We start from the raw sequence: 19,072 nt of genomic DNA on the forward strand, positions 1-19,072 counted from the left end.
GTCTCTGTGGAGAAATTACACAAGATTTAAAAGCCATTTAGGATTATTTCAAATTTGGGGGAGGCAATTTGACCATATGCACCAAGACTCTTATAAATACTCCTGTCTTTAAATCAGTAATTCTATTTATGGGACTCTGTTCTAAAGTAATAATCCTAAATGACGAAAAGCTTTATGTATAAAGTGTATTACAATATTGCTTTTAATAGAAAAAAATGGAAATAATCAGCCTAACAATTGGGAAACAAGTTACTGTGTGCCTTCCTCCTGTGCGGTATTTAATATGCTGTCACCAAAATTATGATTATAAAGACAATACCAGAGGAAAACATTTATATTATTAAGTATAAATATAACAAAACTCTACCAAGATGCACAATTGAAGATAGAGTATGATTATAAATTATGGGAAGGGGGAATCTCTCTTAGTTAAAAGGGTTTTTCCCGGGGTGGTAACATTTTGTTTTCTTTCTTTTCCTCTTATCCTTCTGTGCATTTTCCTGTTTTTCAAAATTACTTCATTCACTCAGCAAATATTTACTGAGAGCCCACTATGTGCCAGGCACTGCTCTAGGAACTTGGGGAAACATCAGTGAACAAAACACAAATCCTGTCCTCACGGAACTTACACATTTTAGTTGGAGAAGGCAGAAAATTAAAAGATAAGTCAATTAAGTGGCATGTTAGATGATGAGTGATCGGCAAAAAAAATAAGGCAAAGAAAGAGAATAAAGTCAATACTACATTTACTTTTTGACCTGGAGGGGGAAGATATTCATCCAGCTAAAAGGACCGAATTCGGAACTTCCGCAGCGGTAAGACTGAGAGCCCGGGATACGCCAGCCCTGCAGGTGACGCTGCAGCCCGGGCCGGCCGCGGCGGGTTTAGGTGGGGCGCGGGAGCGCTAGGTGAAGCGGGTCACGTGATGTGAGGGGGCGGGAGCAGGAGGACCACAAAAACACCGAGTTTGGCTCAGCACTTTCTCTCCAGAAAGGCGGGCGGAGCCGAAAACCAAACAAACGTCTTCTCAGAGCTTGGGGGCGGGGCAGGCGGGAGAAGACGGAGCCTCCAGAGCCGAAGCCTTCGCGGAGTTGGTTTTTCGGTTGCTGGTCGTTGTGGCCGAGGGGTCTGAGGTCGGGCTGAGACGTGGGGAGCAATGGCGACCTTTGTGAGCGAGCTGGAGGCGGCCAAGAAGAACTTGAGCGAGGCCCTGGGGGACAACGTGAAACAGTAAGAACTCCCCGGACGCAGCCTCCGGGTTTCCGCGCGGGTGCTCCCCCAGCTTCGGGCTGCCGACCCACTATGGAGTTGTCCCCCGCGGCCGCGAGGCCTGTGCAGCCCTCGCGTAGCGGGTGGCGGGGCCTCTGGGTTTCTCGGGCCCGGGAAGGGGCCGGCGGGCAACCCCGACTCACCCGGCTGGAGGGGCCGGGCCTCCCTGGTTCCCTCCGGAACCTCGCGGGCGCCTTCGCCCGAGGCTGTGCCCTGGGTGGGGCGGGAAAAGCTAACTCCACGCCTTCACGCCCAAGGGCCTGTTGGGCGACTGCGGCCCGTGCGAGGGTGCGGGACGCATGTGGCTGACTACCGGCCTGGTCTGAGTCGGCGCCGCGCAGGCGGCCCGCTCCCGAAGGGCTTCCTGGAGGCAGAGGCTTATTGAGCGCGGGTGTTGTGGAGGCACTGTCGGTAAGAGCGTGGACAGCAATTTCGGAAGGCAGACAGACCCTCCGGTGAAATAGTCACCGAACAATGCTGCAGTTATAGTGATGATAGCAGTAGCAGACATTTACTGAACACCTTTTAAGCGCTCTGAATGTACTATCTCATCTAATTCTCACAACAGAGATGTGAGGTAGGTGCAGTTATCATTCCCGTTTGATAGATGAGAAGACTGAGATTTTGAGAGGTTAAGTAACTCTTCAAAGTCATGGCAGGATTGGGGCCTTTGCATCTGATTTCTGGCTCTGATACCTTACAGAGGGTTGCAAAGGACCCCAGAGACTCTCAGACAGACTTTCACCCAGGTTATAGCAGGGGACCGAGTACACAGTGGGGTCAGATGCTGAAATGGCCGAGTGTAAAATCAATAACTCAATACAAGGCTGAAGTCATAGAAGGAACCCTCCGAGGTACAAGGTCAAGTTTGGAAATTTTCAAAACATTGTCATTACAATTTTATTTTTCTAAAATATAAGAAGCAAATTTTAAACGTTTAAAAGTATAAGTCTTGTGTTGTTGTTGCTAGATGGTTTCTGTGATATTCTACACGTTTGCATTACTCAACAGACACTTTGAAATGATGTTTCCGGAGGAGCAAGGTGTTTGGGGGATCTTTCTTTTTCTCCAGCACTTTCTCCTTCTCATCTTTCTACTTTTCATTATGACTGGAGATTGAAGTTACTTAACTTGGATGTCATACGTGATCTTTGGAGTTTTTCCTTTTTGTGAAATTTTGGGGTGGCAGAATCTACTTTTCGTCCTCGCAAGATAGATATGCAGAATTCCCATGTAAGCCTTCTTGGAACACTCATGGCCTAAATGGAATAACTAAGAACAAAATATAATTTTTAAAGATTACTTTAATATTAGGAACGTTAATAAATCAAACTACAAACACTAGAATTAAAATTTAATCATCTAATCTGTTATTTTGGCATAATTATTTAATTTTTTGTAAACATTGATTCCCAAAGATAAAATGTTCTACCTAAAGTTATATTTTAATATTCAGGTTGACTTTGTCTCTTTCCTTGCTTACTTAATTAAAAATTCTTAATTATTTTAATGAGTAAAATTGACAGCTTTTACCTTCATTAATTACTATAGCTTATTTTTGTAATACAGCTAAAATTTACACTTTTTAAGCACAAAAGACTTTTCACTCGGTTACATCTAAGATGCTTACAGATATTTGAAAGTGAATGTTTCCATGTTACAATAAACCTGGCTTGTGTGTATAATTGATTGATTAGATGCGATGGTGAACTCTGTGATACCACACTCCTCACACAAGCTTGGGGTCGCCAGAAATGTTGAAGTTAGCATTTCCTGTTTGGTCTTTAAAGGTCAACACTGGCTGTCAAACGTTGGTCACATAGAGCTGCCAAAGCTAATTTGGTGCATCTTTAGCTGAATCTCCACTAACACCGCAATCAAAATATGCTTTTGTGCCAGGAACAGTTAATGGTACAGTGTTGTTCTCTATTAGTTTTTTCCGTTCTCTCATTGTCTTTCCCCCCTTCTGCTCCTTGAAAATTCACGCTTCTTGGTTGAACAGTCTGTGATATTGCTATACAGTAATTTCTCACATTTCCTCCATGAGTAGTTAGCTTTGGTTTGTACAACGTGACCATTTAAATGTGGTCCTTGTTTGTAGGTAAAATATATGATAAGGTGTATAAGGAACTCAGATATGAGTTGCTTTCTATTTATGCAGTGGCCCTAATGTTCTTTATGTCAGGTTGTGTGCCCATGTCAGCTTGTAGAAAGAAATGAGCTTTGCTGGCTAACTCACTTTGTATAGTACCCAGTAGAGTTCTGGGTTCAAATGGGTGCCTAGGTTTTCGGATGATTTAGCCATATGTTATTTAATTTTCTTCAGGTATCTCAAGTGCTTCCTAGTCTGACCCATTTATACTCATCACCCATCATCCTCACCTACATAGAGGTTGACTAACTTTGTTTTTGGTATTTTTGAGGAAAACAGTCATTTGCCCATGGCTATACAGCAAGTTAATACAGGGACCAGGATTGGGGAGCGAGTCTTCAACTTGATAGCCAGTGCTGGCTATTTGAAAGTTTGCCACTGGAAAAGATAGACAGCATCATGTTGGCAGAGCCTTGCCTTAGTTCTGGAACAAGTTCATACACGAAATATAAATATATTTGCCTCTTTCTTATAAAATAGGAACACAGGGCTTTTAAAATAATGAAGTTTTTCTCATGTTACTATTTTCTTTTGTTGTATAAAATGGGATAGGAAAAGACTTCTGTTTTTCTGTGGAGCTTTATTTCATTTTTTAGTTGTTCTTTGAAAAAAAAAAGCAGAGGTTGGGGCATTTAAGTGTTTGATGTTGGGAAGTTATTATTGACTGCTGGGTGTGACTAGTCACGTGGAACATGGTGCCAGGCTCTAGAACTAACATGTTTTGCTGTTGAATGAAATGGGTCTTGGGAAGCTTTAAGACGCCACTAAAGCTACGGGTTTTCTCCGGTGTGGGGGGAAGGGGGGGATGAGGGCAAAGCACAGGAACCCAGGCAATTACATATATACTTAGTCAGACTTAAGCTAGTCTACATATGGGAGAACAGGAGAAACCCTGCCATGGGTATAATAGGTCAGTGAGAGCATTAAACCATCTCGTTTAGGAATCGCTCCTTTTTTTTGTTCTTTTCTGTTAGAAACTCAAATGAGCATTAGAAAGTAGTTAATCGTGAATTGAAAGTGATTGTAAAACATACTAAGTAATTTTTAGCCCTGTTTCTTGAAGGAGGAGTAGCTTTCTTCAGCACAGAAACAAGGGGTGTGGATGTGAAAAGTAAAGTATTTTACTCCTATTTCTAATAATGTTGTTAAGGTATAAAAGATTGGATCCTTTCTTCCTACTAGTTAACTAGTAATTTTTATGATTAGTGGTTGATTTTCACTTTAAAAACCACTAAGTTTCTCCTATGCTCAGGTGTTTTTCTTTGTGGCGAGCTGTTTTAGAATCCCATTCAGCCAGGATAGATTAAAACTTGAGTTCATTTGAAAGGAAAGAGGTTGCCCAGAATTGGTATTAATGCCCATAAAACACATACACATTTTAAAATATAAATCTTTTTAAAATTGAGGTATAATTGACATATAACTGTATATTAGTCTCAGGGGTACAACATAATGATTCAGTATTTGTATATATTGCAGAATGGTCACCACAGTAACTCTAGTTCACGTCTCTCACCATACATAGTTTAAAAAGTTTTTTTCTTGTGATGAGAACTTTTAAGATCTCAGCAATTTTCAAATATGCAATATTTGATAATTTTAATAATACTTTAAAATATAAATCTTAAGTGTAGGTTTCTGGTGAGCAGGTCTTTTAGAAGGGCAGCAGTGAGAAAGGAAAGGTACAGCAGTGGGTTTTGGCTGGTTGACTCATGAGTCTGATTCTATGACTACTGCTTAGTCCCTTTTAGGGAGGACTTTCCTTCTTGTGATGGTATTCGGACTCCTAAGTAGCTTAAACAACAGATTTATTTTCTCACAGTTCTGGAGTCTAGAAGTCTGACATCAAGGTGTGAGCAGGGTTGTCTTCTGAGGCCTCTCCCCTTGGCTTTTGCCTTCTGTCTCTCTCTCTGTGTCCTAATCTCTTCTTATAAGGACACCAGTCACACTGGGTTAGGGCCCACCCTGCCGACTCCATTTTTCATTAATTACCTGTTTAAAGGCCCTACTTCCGAGTAGAGTCACATTCTGAGGTACTGGGGGTTAGGGCTTCAACAAATGAATTTGGGGGGAACACAACCCAGTCCATAACACTAGGGAATGCAAAATTTCCTTCCTCTTCTGGGAGTTGAGGCAGATAAGGTGAACTTGGGGAAGAAGCAAAACCTGAGGCTCTTAATATTGTTTCTGCCTCTGCAGATACTGGGCTAACTTAAAGTTGTGGTTCAAGCAGAAGATCAGCAAAGAAGAGTTTGACCTTGAAGCTCATAGACTTCTCACACAGGATAATGGTAAAATAATTATCTGGGGAGTTATTTTACTGTTCTGAAGTTTTCCCAGATTTGCAATAAATTAAAAGTTTATTTAAAATTTTTTAAAAATTTTGGTTTTAGTGGTATAAGGTCATTTAAATAATGTGGATATTTAAAATTAAATGGAAAGAATGGCAGAGTAGGGGATATCCAAAGTTCTTAAAAGCTAGACTGAAACAGTGGGTTCCTTATGTTGTAAATATTCTGTATTTGACTTGTGACAATCTTCCCTTTTTCAGTCCATTCTCACAACGATTTCCTCCTGGCTATTCTCACGCGTTGTCAGATTTTGGTGTCTACACCAGGTAAGGGAGTGGGAACACCTCCAGGGATGTCAGTCAGCAAAACCACAGAATGCTGGGCTTACTAGACTTTCACTTCCTTTAACAGACTTGTTTGCAAATGAAATGTTCTTTGAACTGCTCAGAAGAAACATTTTATTGTGTAATAGAGATTCTTCTATAGAACCTTTTTAAAGCAGGTGATTTCTCTGTCCTTTCATTGACTTTTGGTCTTTACCCCCCATTCAGCTGGGTTTAGATTACTTAAATAAATGAGAAGTGAGGAGGAGGGTAGGTGGTCAGGAGGAAGAAGCTGAGGAGTGAAGGGAGGGAATTTGGTGGTTAGGAGAGCGTTTCCATAGATATAGGGAAGGTAAAGTACGTGGAGGGGAAACCACAGCATATGTTGAGAACCTGGACTTTCTCCTATTCTTAATTAAGTGAGATATTAGCACCTGGAAGGTTGGAGCTTCAGCATGTGTTTGGCAAACTGTTGGTGAAGAACAAAGGTAGTAATAGCAGCATGGTGGGGAGGTATGTGGATGCTAAGTCTGTCACTTCGACCTAAATAAATAGGTATAGACAGAATGATTCCTTTGTCCCTAATTTTTTGGAGCTTAAGTGGTACAAGTCCCCTCTTTCAATTTTATTTTAATCAGTCAAAAAAAAGGTAAATGCATTAAAACTTTGCCTCATGATAAAGCTTATCCTGGGCTCTTGTTAAAAACTTGAATTTACAGGTACCTCCTACTGTAGATTAAATTGAAGTTTTTGTTGTTTAAAGGGCCTGTGGTGATTCTGATGATCATTTATTAAAAGCCCATGTTTACATAGAAGTGACTAGTATTTTGTATCATCCCCCTCTGCTAAGCTCTGTTGTAAGATAGAGAGTTCAGATGAGATCTCCTAAAGGCTTGTTCTCCACACTCAAAGAAGTCGCCATTGGTGTGAAGAATAATAAGCAGTGAGCGTTTGTTTACGGAGGTTGGTGTTACAGAGGGAAGGCAGTTTTCCACTCCTCACCACACCCCTCACTGCACATCCTACACTGTGTCACATTTCTAATGTTTTATTTAATTTAAATAGAAGTGGACTTTCGCCAGTTAGATCATAAAGATAATCCACTTCATTGTATAAAGTTTAATTTGATCAGAAAAGCCAACATTGTGAGGATTAGATCTTACTTTTTAGGTAGGTATATTCTAAAGTGGCACTCACCCAAAAGGTTCAGTGGGATGATCGGAAATAAAAACCTTGGTTGGGGCTTCCCTGGTGGCGCAGTGGTTGAGAGTCCGCCTGCCGATGCAGGGGACGCGGGTTCGTGCCCCGGTCCGGGAGGATCCCACATGCGGCAGAGCGGCTGGGCCCGTGAGCCATGGCCGCTGAGCCTGCGCGTCCGGGGCCTGTGCTCCGCGACGGGAGAGGCCACATCAGTGAGAGTCCTGCGTACCGCAAAAAAATAAAAATAGAAACCTTGGTTGATAGGAGTCAAGGGGCTTGGGTTCAAGTTTAGGTTTTGCCACTAGCTTAGATAATGTAGTTAATTATTGAGTGTTCTTAGCGTCCACATTTATAAAACAGAGACAGTAATATCTACCCTGCAGGATTATTAAAAAAAAAAAAAACAGATGAAAGAACATGCAAAAAGTGCTCTTAAAAATAAAAAATGCCAAACAAATACGAAGTGGTATTAGTATAGGTGGCTGATTTTAATTAAATAAAGCCTTTGATATTCTTGAATATTTGTTGTTGGTTAAAAATAAATGAAGAAACATTAGAATTTAGAGATTATTTCTCAAATACCCAAAATGTCTTCCTTTAAAATGAAATTAATATTTGCTGGCAACAGAGGTGATTTCTATTAAAAGTAAAGTATAGAAGTACAGTTTTTTGTACTTTAATAATTGTGATCAGGTTGGTTACTGTTTTTCTAAGGCAGGCAGGAAAGCTGATTTTAATAATGTTATTTATTGAATACTGTAACTGCAGTGCCTTAGACGCTTTATGTGCGTTATCATTAATCCTCACAACAACTCTTCAGAAGTATTAGCCTCTTTTTTTGTATGCTAGGAAACAAACTTCAGAGGAGAGAAAACAAAACAAAATAAAAACTTACCTGAGGCCCTCTTCAGCTAGTAAGTAGAAGTGTTGGATCCAAACCAAAATCTGACTGCCGCTGTGAAGCCCTCCTTCCTTGGGGTCAGAGTCAGTCCTTGCCATGCTTTGCTTCCTCACCCGAGGTATATTTGGCCACTCAGCAGCAGCATCGCCTAACATCAAGTTCCATTCATCAGGGAAATCATCTAAGATTGACTGGTCTTACCAGGTGTGATCTAGGTGTGCCAAAGATACTTAAAGCGATGGAGAAGAGGAACTTGACTTTCCAAACAGTTCTTTTTTAGCTGAGGAACCAGGAATATTTTTTCAAAGCTTTACGAACTCATTCTTCCAAAAACATCAAGATGAAATAATGTTTTGTTAGAATGATGGGTGATTTTTTTTTTCTTTTCCTAAAAAAATTCTTTGGGATATTTTTTTCAAGTGTACTGTAATGAGCTTGTATAACTTCTGATTTTTTTTAACACTAAACTATATATGTTCATGGTTTAAAAAAAAATAGTACAGAGGGTCTTAGAATGAAAAGCTTCCCCCTCCTAGACCAGCTTGTTCTCAAAGACAACTGCTTTCGCTTTTTGTGCTTCTTATGGGACCTCAGTGGCTCCGTACAGTGTGCTGAAACGTCTTTCTGGATTGACTGGTTTTAAACATCCATCTTGCCTTATTGCTCTGTGTTTTGTGAGATTTCCTCAATTCTTTCTTTCAGCCCTTCTGTCCAGTGCATTCTTTAATTCAGCAATTTTTATAGCGTCTTCTTTTTGTTTTATGGATACCCATCTTCTCAGACTTCTCTGAGGATATGAATTAGAAATTACTTAAGTTCTTTGTGTTGCCTGAATTCTTTATCTCTAGGATCTCAATTTTTTTTTTTTTTTTTTTTTTTACTTTGGTCTTTCTTACCATGTTACAGCTTATCATCAAATGTCTGAGAATCCACATTTACGAATGAAGCATAAAACCTGGAGATTGTGCTTTAGAGTGAGCTGACGGGAGGCCAGCCATTACAGTGAGGTTCCTCAAATGCCAGCTGCAGAGAACTGTGCTCTAGGGTACCAACATTCATACCAGCTACCTCAGTAAATCCCAGAAATTTTGTTCTATTTAACTAGAGAAGAGTTCTCCATTCTCCATTCCCTGCCACCTGTTTATACTGCACTGTGTACAGGAGTGAGTGGGGCTGGTTTCATGGGGCCAGGAACTGTCCATGAACTTGGAAGGGCCTGCGCTTGGTTTAGTGCTGTACTGTGGTTGTCTTGAAATTCTTAACTTTTGAGCAAGGGACCCTGCATTTTTGTTTTGTACTGAGTTCAGTCCTGGGGGTGAGGGAAGGGGTTTCTATGGATGACTTTTCAATATAGATCTTCCATTAATCTTGTTTTAAGCTGTACTATCCCTTCTGGTTCCCACTGCACTCACCTTCTCCAAATCCAGATTCTTTGTGGATATCTACTAGTCAGGTTTATTTACTTCCACCTATTTACCAACCTTGCCAACTTAGGTCACAGCTTCCAAGTGTCCGCTTTGTAAGTTGGCTCCTTTTTAGCCCATCTTTGAAATTTGTTGATATCTTATCTTGGTCTGCCACTCGTTTTGCTTTTTATCTGTGTTCTGGATGTGTGCCATTTACTTTTTTGTGTGTGTGTGGTACGCGGGCCTCTCACTGTTGTGGCCTCTCCCGTTGCGGAGCACAGGCTCTGGACGCGCAGGCTCAGCGGCCATGGCTCACGGGCCCAGCCCCTCCGTGGCATGTGGGATCTTCCTGGACCGGGGCACGAACCCGTGTCCCCTGCATCAGCAGGCGGACTCTCAACCACTGCGCCACCAGGGAAGCCCCCATTTACTTTTTTCTACTATCATATTTAGTAGGGTCTTGGAAGAGAGAGGAGTCAAATACATGTGCTTATTTCACCATCTTGAACTAGAAAATTCTGTCCTGCTTTTATAATACTACTGCTACTAGTAAGCAAACAAACACCCAGTAAACAATGAAAAATGTGAAAAACAAATTTGTCTTCCTAAAAGAACAATTTTGGTTATAGCTAGAGAAAAAAATGTGATTTGAGAGAAGTTGTGTTTAGGGAAGGAGAATGTTTTGTTTAGAGAAGGAGAATGAGAGATCTGAATTTAAGCATTTGTTCATTTTCATCATTTGAGCATTTCATACTTTTTTAGCCTAAAGTGAAAACAAACTTAGCAGTTATCAATTGTCATTCTTTTCTCTTATGATTGTTATTTCTCTGTCTTATAGAGGGTGCTGGATCTTTACCCTGGACAGGGGGTTCTGCAGCCAAACCTGGAAAACCAAAGGGAAAGAAAAAGCTTTCTTCTGTTCGTCAGAAATTTGATGTAGGTTGTTTAGTAGATCTTGGTAACAACTGATTGAAGCACTGGTGTGATGGAACTGGCTTTAGTTTTTTAATGAATATTACAATTCTGGTAGTAAAGTTGAAAAAAAAGGGCATGATTTGGGGAGAAAACGGTGTTATTATATTTGAATTTGGTGAAGAGGGTTTCAAAGATTGTGTCTGAATTTTTATTCCAGTTCGTTATTGTGTAATTATTAATATGTTATCATTAGTACCTAATGATTTTTCAGTAATTCAACAACTATGCCTGTGTTCTTTTTCCTCTTAAATATCTGTGTGGAATGAATAATGTTTCTCAGATTGAAGACTTCTGTTCCAAGGGTCCAGGAGGCCCAGAGGCCTCTGGCAGGATGCTGCTGATGCCCCACTAGGCCTTGAGCCTTCTGGGGATCCTCAGAGAAATCTTGAAGGCATTGGGCTATAAAATTTGTAAACGTTTTAGAATAACTTGCTTTTTTTTCTGGTTTATATCCAGGGAACACAGTTTCCCAAAAGTATCCCTTTTATAGATTTGACTGGGTATTGATAGCTTTATTCATTAACATTAACAAATATTTATTTATTTCTACCTTGGCTCTATGTTTTAAGTCAAGAATATTCGATCTGGAGGGCATCAGTATCTCCAGAGAGGTATACTTGGTTTAAAAAAGCATGTTTGATATAAAATACAGTTTTATACTTACTTGGAAAATGGAAAAACAACAAGTATTGCTTTTATAGTACAAACTTCAAACAGGACAAGCCATATTCGCTACAAAATCTTGTGAGTTGGGCTTAAGCAAAAGCTACTGAGGCATATCTCCCACTGATTATGGAGAATATAATTGGGCTATCAGCATCTCCCAGAGGAAGGCTGAGATTTTATAAGCGGAAAAGATTGGGAAAAACTATTTTTAAAAAAACTAATGACTGTGTCTTAGAAAGATTCTGTGTTGAGAGTTGTTAGTAGAAGATAATGGTAAAAGTTACACTACCCTACATTATCTTGGGATATTTGTTATTAGATCTGTTATATTGGTTAGCTAGGTTTTTTTAGGGCTTTTCTTAAGCATTAATTATATATTTTTATTTTCAGAATCTGCTTACTTACAAGTATACTTAAAATACTCTGACTTGTTTGAAAATAGTTTTATATCTTCTCCTTCTCCCCAGTTGTTATTTTTAGCACAGAGCCATATATTCTGTGATTGCCGAGGTATTAATTGAATAGAATAAACTGCTATGCATAGTACTGTTATTCCCCATAACTCATGTCTTCATTATTACTATGTAATGGGTGTGAATCTGTGATTAGTTGTGCATGAGTTACTTTTTTTTTTTTTTTAACTTGTGGTATAGTTTTGGTGGCATTAATTTGTGGGATCTCAGGTCCAATTCATAGGTTACTTTTGTTTGTGTCTTATTACTTGCCACATAATGAATAATTTTGAAAAGTTTTCTTACCCATAGCATAGATTCCAGCCTCAAAATCCTCTCTCGGGAGCCCAGCAGTTTGTGGCCAAGGATCCCCAAGATGATGATGACTTGAAACTTTGTTCCCACACAATGATGCTTCCCACTCGGGGTCAGCTTGAAGGGAGAATGATAGTGACTGCTTACGAGCATGGGCTGGACAACGTCACCGAGGAGGCTGTCTCAGCTGTGGTCTATGCAGTGGAGGTTGGTTTGCTGGTGGCAGAAACACTCTTACAGATTGAATGTGACAAGCTTGTGTGAGTTATTCAAAGCTGGTACTGCAAGAAAAGAACTAAAATGTGACTCTGATCTCAGAATTGTCATCATTGAAAGTTGTTTTCTTTTGAGGGGAGAAACATCACAATCCAAACAATTGCCTTCAGTTAACAGACTAAACTTTTCAGAAAGGTTACTTGCATAACACTTTGGATGTTTAATTTCTCAACAAGGGGACAGATTTTAAGCAAAAAAAAAAAAAAATGAGATCGAGAATCCTAAAGATTAAAATCACTTGATGTTGCCGTGGTACGGCATTTGAAGAGCATTATTAGACTTGGCATCTGAACTGTGGGATTCTTGTCTCCGCACACTCTTTCATTCATTCATTTTACTCATTTAGTTACTCGACAGAACATACACTGGGGTCTAGAGTGCACAGGTACTGACCGGTGACGCTGGGTCATTCCTTTCAATTCTCTGGGCCTCCGTTTCCTTGCCGGTACCTCAGAGATTATAATAGCTTTCTCAAGAAGTTATAAACATTGAATCATAAGTTGTACCATGAAGTCCTGACATGAGCTGATCTTATTGGTAGAATTGAAACATCATCCCTGACCCCAGCACCCCTGTTAATAAGGGTAGGCTGGGACTGGTTCTGTCTCTATTTTCGCAGACATTCTCTAACCCTCTCTTAGGTACTTGGCTCTCACAAGGGCGAAGAGATATTAAATACCTAACTTTCTGTTTATTTCCTATATATCTTTTGTTCATGTGGCTTTTGAGAGAGCCAAGGTTCTTTTTATGCAAGGATTTTAGTAGATTGGGCACTATAACCAATATGTTCCTGATGGTGAAACATTTTGTACCATTTTAAACCAAGCTTCAAGGTAGTTTGCTGCTTAAAAAAATTACTTATTTTTGTACTTTTATTTAAAGCTATCTGAACATCATTTTTGAGGGAGAGGAGCCAATTCAGAGATATAAAAACTTTAATAAATTTTAAAGTAGAGCAAGCCCATCCTAAATAGAACTAAATAAAAATAGCGTGTCTCCCTTTGCTCTTTTCTGTACCCTCGTACCCTGGTATGTATGGCTCTGTGGCTGTTTCGTGAACATTCGTCTGGTTTCAGCACTCGTTTGCCTGTCTCACATCTCCATCCACTAAATGCCAATAAACATTTTTTGGTCAAAGGAAGTTTTATGGTTTGCTTTTAAAGAGGAGTTCATGCTATTTTTCTCTTTTTTTTCTTGTTTTTACAGAATCACCTTAAAGATATATTGACATCAGTTGTGTCAAGAAGGAAAGCTTATCGATTACGTGATGGTCATTTTAAATATGCCTTTGGTAGTAATGTGACCCCACAGCCATACCTGAAGAACAGTGTAGTAGCTTACAACAACTTAATAGAAAGGTATGTGAAGTTTCTTGTGATCTTTGCATCCATCCTTCCTAATTGGTTACACTACTCTTTTGTAATAGACCACTGTTAAAGTTGGTTACTGGGGCTCTGTGCGTCTAAGGTACCTCTGAGAGCAGTATGGTTTTATTTTCTTAAGTTGCATCCTTGCGTGATAACCAGTGAATTCTTATGGTACTCTTTATGTTAGGAGTGAAGTTGTAGAGTTTGGCCGCTGCATGTGGTTTAAAGTGAGTGCCCCCCACTTTCCGAAGTACAGTGGAGTAGGTCCCTGGGGCAGTGCGTCTGGATGGTTCCTGAGGGGCATCACCTGACTGGTGGGGGGAGTGGGCCGGCTCTCACTCAGGAACGTGGCCTGTGCTTGTTGGGTCAAGGTTGGGTTTCTTGATGGTGGGAGGAGGAGCAGTAGGTGTCTCTCCAGGTCCTTTTCTGGCTTTTTTAGCTGTAGCTCAAGATAGCGGCCTGTGCTGGGTGTCGTCAGGTTGCTCTTGGCATCCTCTTGTGCAGTTCTGGTCTCTCAGCTCCGATCTCTGGAACCTCTCTGTCTGCACTCCACTGTGGGCTCCCAGGACCTCTCTGATATTCTGAGTCATCCCTCTGAGATGACCTGGATTACCTTCATCCCTGTGTTGTCCCTTTTCAGGGAGAAGAGAGGTAAAGAGATGACAAGGGAGATAAAACTTCAGAGAAAAAAGTGTGATTGGGAAGGCTGGCAGGAGTGATGCTGGGGAAGAAGTAATGGGCAGGGAAGGCAGGAGGAGTGACAGTGAGGGGTGTGGGATGGGAAAGCGGAGCAGGGAGTTGAAGAGAGCAGATGGTGCTGACACCATGGGGAGGGCATGGTGCTGGTGCCTGTTACATGGCCCCGAAGACCTTGAGACGGCTCACAGGGCTCATCTTGAAGATCACTGGCTTAAACTGGGTTCACTATTTAGATTGCCATAGGTGAAGATTTACTTTCTTAATCTCATTCAGGCATATCTGTTTGGGATTATTTGTTCTCATTTGTGAGTCATTCTTCTCTAGAGAAAAACAAACCAAAAAGAGTAAATGAGTGGCCCCTCGTAGCGGGCGAGCGCTGGAGCCGTGTGTGACCCTGCCGGGCCTCCAGCTGCCCTCTCCCCCTGCCAGCCTGTCCCTGTGAGGCTCCTGTCTCACCGTCGGCCGCTTGTTTCTCTATCAGCGCTGCCTTTGTCTGCTGCCGGAGCCCACGCTCATGCTCCACTTGTGCTTTCGTTCTAGTTCCCTCTTCACTGTTGTTTCACCTCCTGCGTGTTCTCCAGAATTGCATAGGTTATCTCCTACTGTATTACGATACAAAAATTATGTCTGACTTCCCAGCTGATGTTATATCTGGGTTCTATTTTGGGAAATTGGCAAGATCTGGATGAATTTTCTCCACCCTCCATTTTTGCCTGTTGCTTTTTTTGTGCTTTATTTTCTTTTCTTGTTATTTTTGATCCTCTTGTCTCCAGTATCATCTACCTTCCTCTCCAGGTTGGTTGTTTCCAATTTCATTTTCCTTTAATGAAGGTCTGTTACTTTTTTCCAACTAGAAGCTCTTTAAGGGCAGGGAACAATTTTGACTCAGTATCCTGACTTAGTATTTTAGCACTGTGGAGGGAGAAGGGTAAATGCAGTTGCACTGCATTTTATTTCCAGCCCAACAGATGGGCTGCCTTTAAAAATTAAAATTATAGACTACTCGTGTATACACTGGCTGAAAGATAACTGGATTTCTGATTCACGTTGAGATATATTTTATAGGAAGTATTCTAGCAGCCCATCCCTATTCTGTTTGTTCAGTGTTTCCATCTTACTTACTGGGAATATTTCTGAAACATTTTGTTTCCAGCCCTCCAGCCTTTTCTGCTCCTTGTACTGGTCAGAATCCAGCGTCTCACCTGCCTCCTGACGATGCTGAGCAGCAGGCCGCACTCCTGCTGGCGTGCTCGGGGGACACGCTACCCACGACTTTGCCTCCAGTGAACATGTACGACCTTTTTGAAGCTTTGCAGGTAACTCTTGGCTCCTTAAGGTTTACCTGGATTTATGGATAGGCTCAAAGTTTCTTCAAGTCTACAAAGATATTCACTAGCTTCTCCATTTCCTGGCTTTTGTTTTTCAGTTTCTATTGTTTGTTATTAAAGCCATTAATAGTAACCTAATCTTTCAAACCCCCGGCTCAAGAGTCCTTCCTAACTTACCTCCCGCATCTCTCACCTCCCCAGTGAAAGAAAAAAAATCTCCTTGTCCCCTTATTTCTATTTCAGAGCCTTGTTATTTCCTTGTTTTCTTGTTATCTGATTTGGGATTAATTAGGTTCTGGCTTAAAACGTACAGGTTTGTGTGTCTTTTGTGTGAGTGTTTTGTTGACACAGATCTTACTTTCATTTTCTGTGTTGGAAAAATAAGCATACTGAAGTATAATGGGAGACGTGCTGATATGTTTTCAATCCCAGGTACACAGGGAAGTCATTCCTACACACACTGTATATGCTCTCAACATTGAAAGGATCATTATGAAGCTCTGGCATCCAAATCATGAAGAGCTGCAGCAAGACAAAGTCCACTGCCAGCGCCTGGCAGCCAAGGAGGGGCTCTTGCTCTGCTGAATTGGGATTGGAGGGTGTGGGACCCTCAGCAAATTCATTGATGATTGGGAATTGAATGCTTTTGGGGGCCACATTTCAAGACTGAAGTGTGTAGAGTAAATATAACCTTTCCTATGGAAAGGTGATAGTACATTTTGTGTTGCTACTGTGAAGCCATTAATAAATCTGATTTTAATAATGACCCATATCTCTGTATGTATGTGTGTGTGTGTTCCCAGTTATGGGAATAGGCACTGAGAAAGTTCTGTGCCTGGAATGGTGCTGTTTAGGCATCTGAGGCCTAGTATCCTGTGGTCTGCATGTGAGGTAGGTGACATTCTAGAACAAAGAAGCTGTTATAACTTAGTCCCCACGATCAGCAGGACATCTCTGTGTTTAGAGACATCACGTATTCTGTATCTGGCAAGTCTAAAATTTCTGCTTTCCTCCTGAAGAAAGAACTGTGCTTTTAACACAGTGTTAAAAATCGGTTATCATTTTTAGTGATGAGTTTTATATATGTATATATTTTTTTGTGACCAGTTTAATTTTTAACAGGTATACGTAGTTGCCTAAAGATTCATTCCAACTCCATAGAAAATAAGACTTAGCAATGCTGTGCTATTAGAGAAAATAAAGTCCTTTCTTTAAATTAAAAACCAAATCAAAACAATCTCTTAGAATGTAATTAACCTTATAAAATATCTTCTCATAACTCAAGTTTCTTTTATAGAGTTGTTATGCCCAAAGACTTTGATTGGCAGGTTCATCTTTTAATTATTCCTATAGGAGTCCATGTGAACATATTGGATTTATACTAGGTAATTCTCCTATTCCTATGAAATATCTTTTTCTATACTTTCAAATGGCAGTGTTACTAGTAACTGTTTGTTTGTTTAGAGATATGTTGCTTTTTATTCAAGAGATGTTATTGGTGGATACGTTAGAATGTACAGATGGGTTTACGTAGGTCTGAATAATATATGTATAGATATGTATATATGGTTCAATATCTGGATCTGTGTATTTGGTTTTGTACTTTAAATGCGACGAATAAACCTTTTGGGAGAAAACTTTTTTTGTTTATTAAAGTAAACATATAAGGAATACCACCTTCTACAGAAATATGAAGAACCTTGCTTTCTGAGATCTTAGCAGAGACTTTTCAAAAGAACGTACTACATGAGAAAGATTAAAAGCAGGTTCCAATTAAGGCATGTCATTTCTTCCTCTTGTGATATGTAGGTTAAGACTAAAAAGAAAAAATAAACAGCCTAGTTTCAGTTCTTGGCACAAGTCTGGAAAGTCCTTTAGAGTTTTCAGTAACTCAAGAATTTTTAGGGTTTGTAAGAATTTGAACTGGTATCTAATTGCATATAGTGGTTTTGGCTTGGCCTATCCATGTATCTGAGTCTTAATGCTAAGTATGTGTTAAATTTCATGTGTTCCATAGATGGAGAGGCAGCTAGAAGAAGCCTCAGACATGCCCTGCTGCCCACTGCAGTGGCAGGTTCCATAGAAATCTGTATAGCAGAGGGACCTCCAAACAGAAAAATTCCTCACTGCTCCGTAGGACCTGGCCTAAGTCCCTAGTTGCCTACTCTGGTGGGACCACAGGACACCAGAGGACTCTTTTTGCCTCCAAGTTTTGGGCCTACATGCCAAGATCTACTTTCCATGCCAGTTTCCCTCAAGCATCATTTTGTACAGTGGAGAGATTGGGTTGAGGGCAAGGCAGGCAGGTAGATAGAGTGATACTTAGGATTTTTCAAGAGAGCCAGAGTTCAAATGCCTTGTTCCACCAAAGGTGGCCTCCAGCCGTAGCACCGTGGTCAACTGTGGGATCCTGAGTGCAGTCTCTTCTATAATTAGGTTCTTAAGAAATCATGAGTGCTTATTATCAAGCATCATTTAGAAAAATAACTATTTCAAAGAGGAAAAAAGCTACTAGAAACCAGATAATTTCAGGCTTAGAATAGAGCTTAGTTTTCCTGTAGGGATTTCAGTAATTGTCTTTTAGCTGTAGGTATATCATTGTGCAAAACCAGGTTTGATCAGGCCCACCTTATTTTCTACCAGGTACCAGAGTGCTGGCTTAGCACACATTCTTATCCCCTTTGTCACCCATTGCTGGGATCAACCAAGCACATAATTTCTCTAACACTTCTCCCATTGTCTGAAGTGAGCACGACGTTCCTGATCGAATTTCATGAAGCGTCTTCTAAATGATTGCTCACTTTGACCGTAGATAAATACCTGTGTTTCCTCATGTCTTTTGACTCGGACCAGAATGCCTCCAGTTTGAATAATGGTAAGGAAGCTTGGTTTTCGGGGTCAGACTTAGATGCTGTGGCCAACAGATTGGTTCAGCATTTAATTCTCATGGCTTAAAAAAGGAAAAATGTCTAGATTATTCTTGGAGAGTAGATTAATATTTAATTGAATCTACAGGCATGGTAAATTGTCAAGACTAAAAGCACACCGTGAAAGGGCATCTAGGTTCATCATACTTTCATTTTGAGAGAAATTTATGAAAACAGGACACAAGTTTTCTGTTCATCAAGCTGCATGTTTCCATCCTTTTAAAATTAATATCCCTTTATGAATTTCCTTCGTGTGATTTTTCCTGTGAGCATCCAAAACATGACTGATTGAGGGAAAAAGTTATTTTTGCCAGGGCCCTTTCCCCCACCTTTAAAAGCCAGTTTAAAACCACATGTAACATTTGTCTTTAAAGACACCAACATTACTTACACTGCCATCCCATGAACAGACTTTTTTATTTCAAGGGTGTAATATATTGGTACCAAACTGAGTGGAGAATAAAGTGTAAATGAAGAGTTTGAAATGTGACTTTTCACAAGGCTAGCAAAAACCACCAGAGCCTA

At 40.4% G+C, this 19,072-nt stretch overlaps 1 protein-coding gene across 1 annotated transcript; it reads left to right on the forward strand.

Moving 5' to 3' along the window:
* The first annotated feature begins 1,090 nt into the window (after positions 1-1,090).
* TADA1 (transcriptional adaptor 1) lies at positions 1,091-17,257 on the forward strand. Its single transcript, XM_004329752.4, has 8 exons — positions 1,091-1,230; positions 5,621-5,712; positions 5,973-6,038; positions 10,381-10,478; positions 11,948-12,157; positions 13,433-13,584; positions 15,446-15,608; positions 16,053-17,257. Exons 1-8 carry the CDS (start codon positions 1,157-1,159, stop codon positions 16,203-16,205), a joined length of 1,008 nt encoding a protein of 335 aa, XP_004329800.1. The 5' UTR covers positions 1,091-1,156; the 3' UTR covers positions 16,206-17,257.
* The last annotated feature ends 1,815 nt before the right edge of the window (positions 17,258-19,072 follow it).

This window comes from Tursiops truncatus, chromosome 1 (assembly GCF_011762595.2).
Source record: "Tursiops truncatus isolate mTurTru1 chromosome 1, mTurTru1.mat.Y, whole genome shotgun sequence".
Classification (NCBI taxonomy): Eukaryota; Metazoa; Chordata; class Mammalia; order Artiodactyla; family Delphinidae; genus Tursiops; species Tursiops truncatus.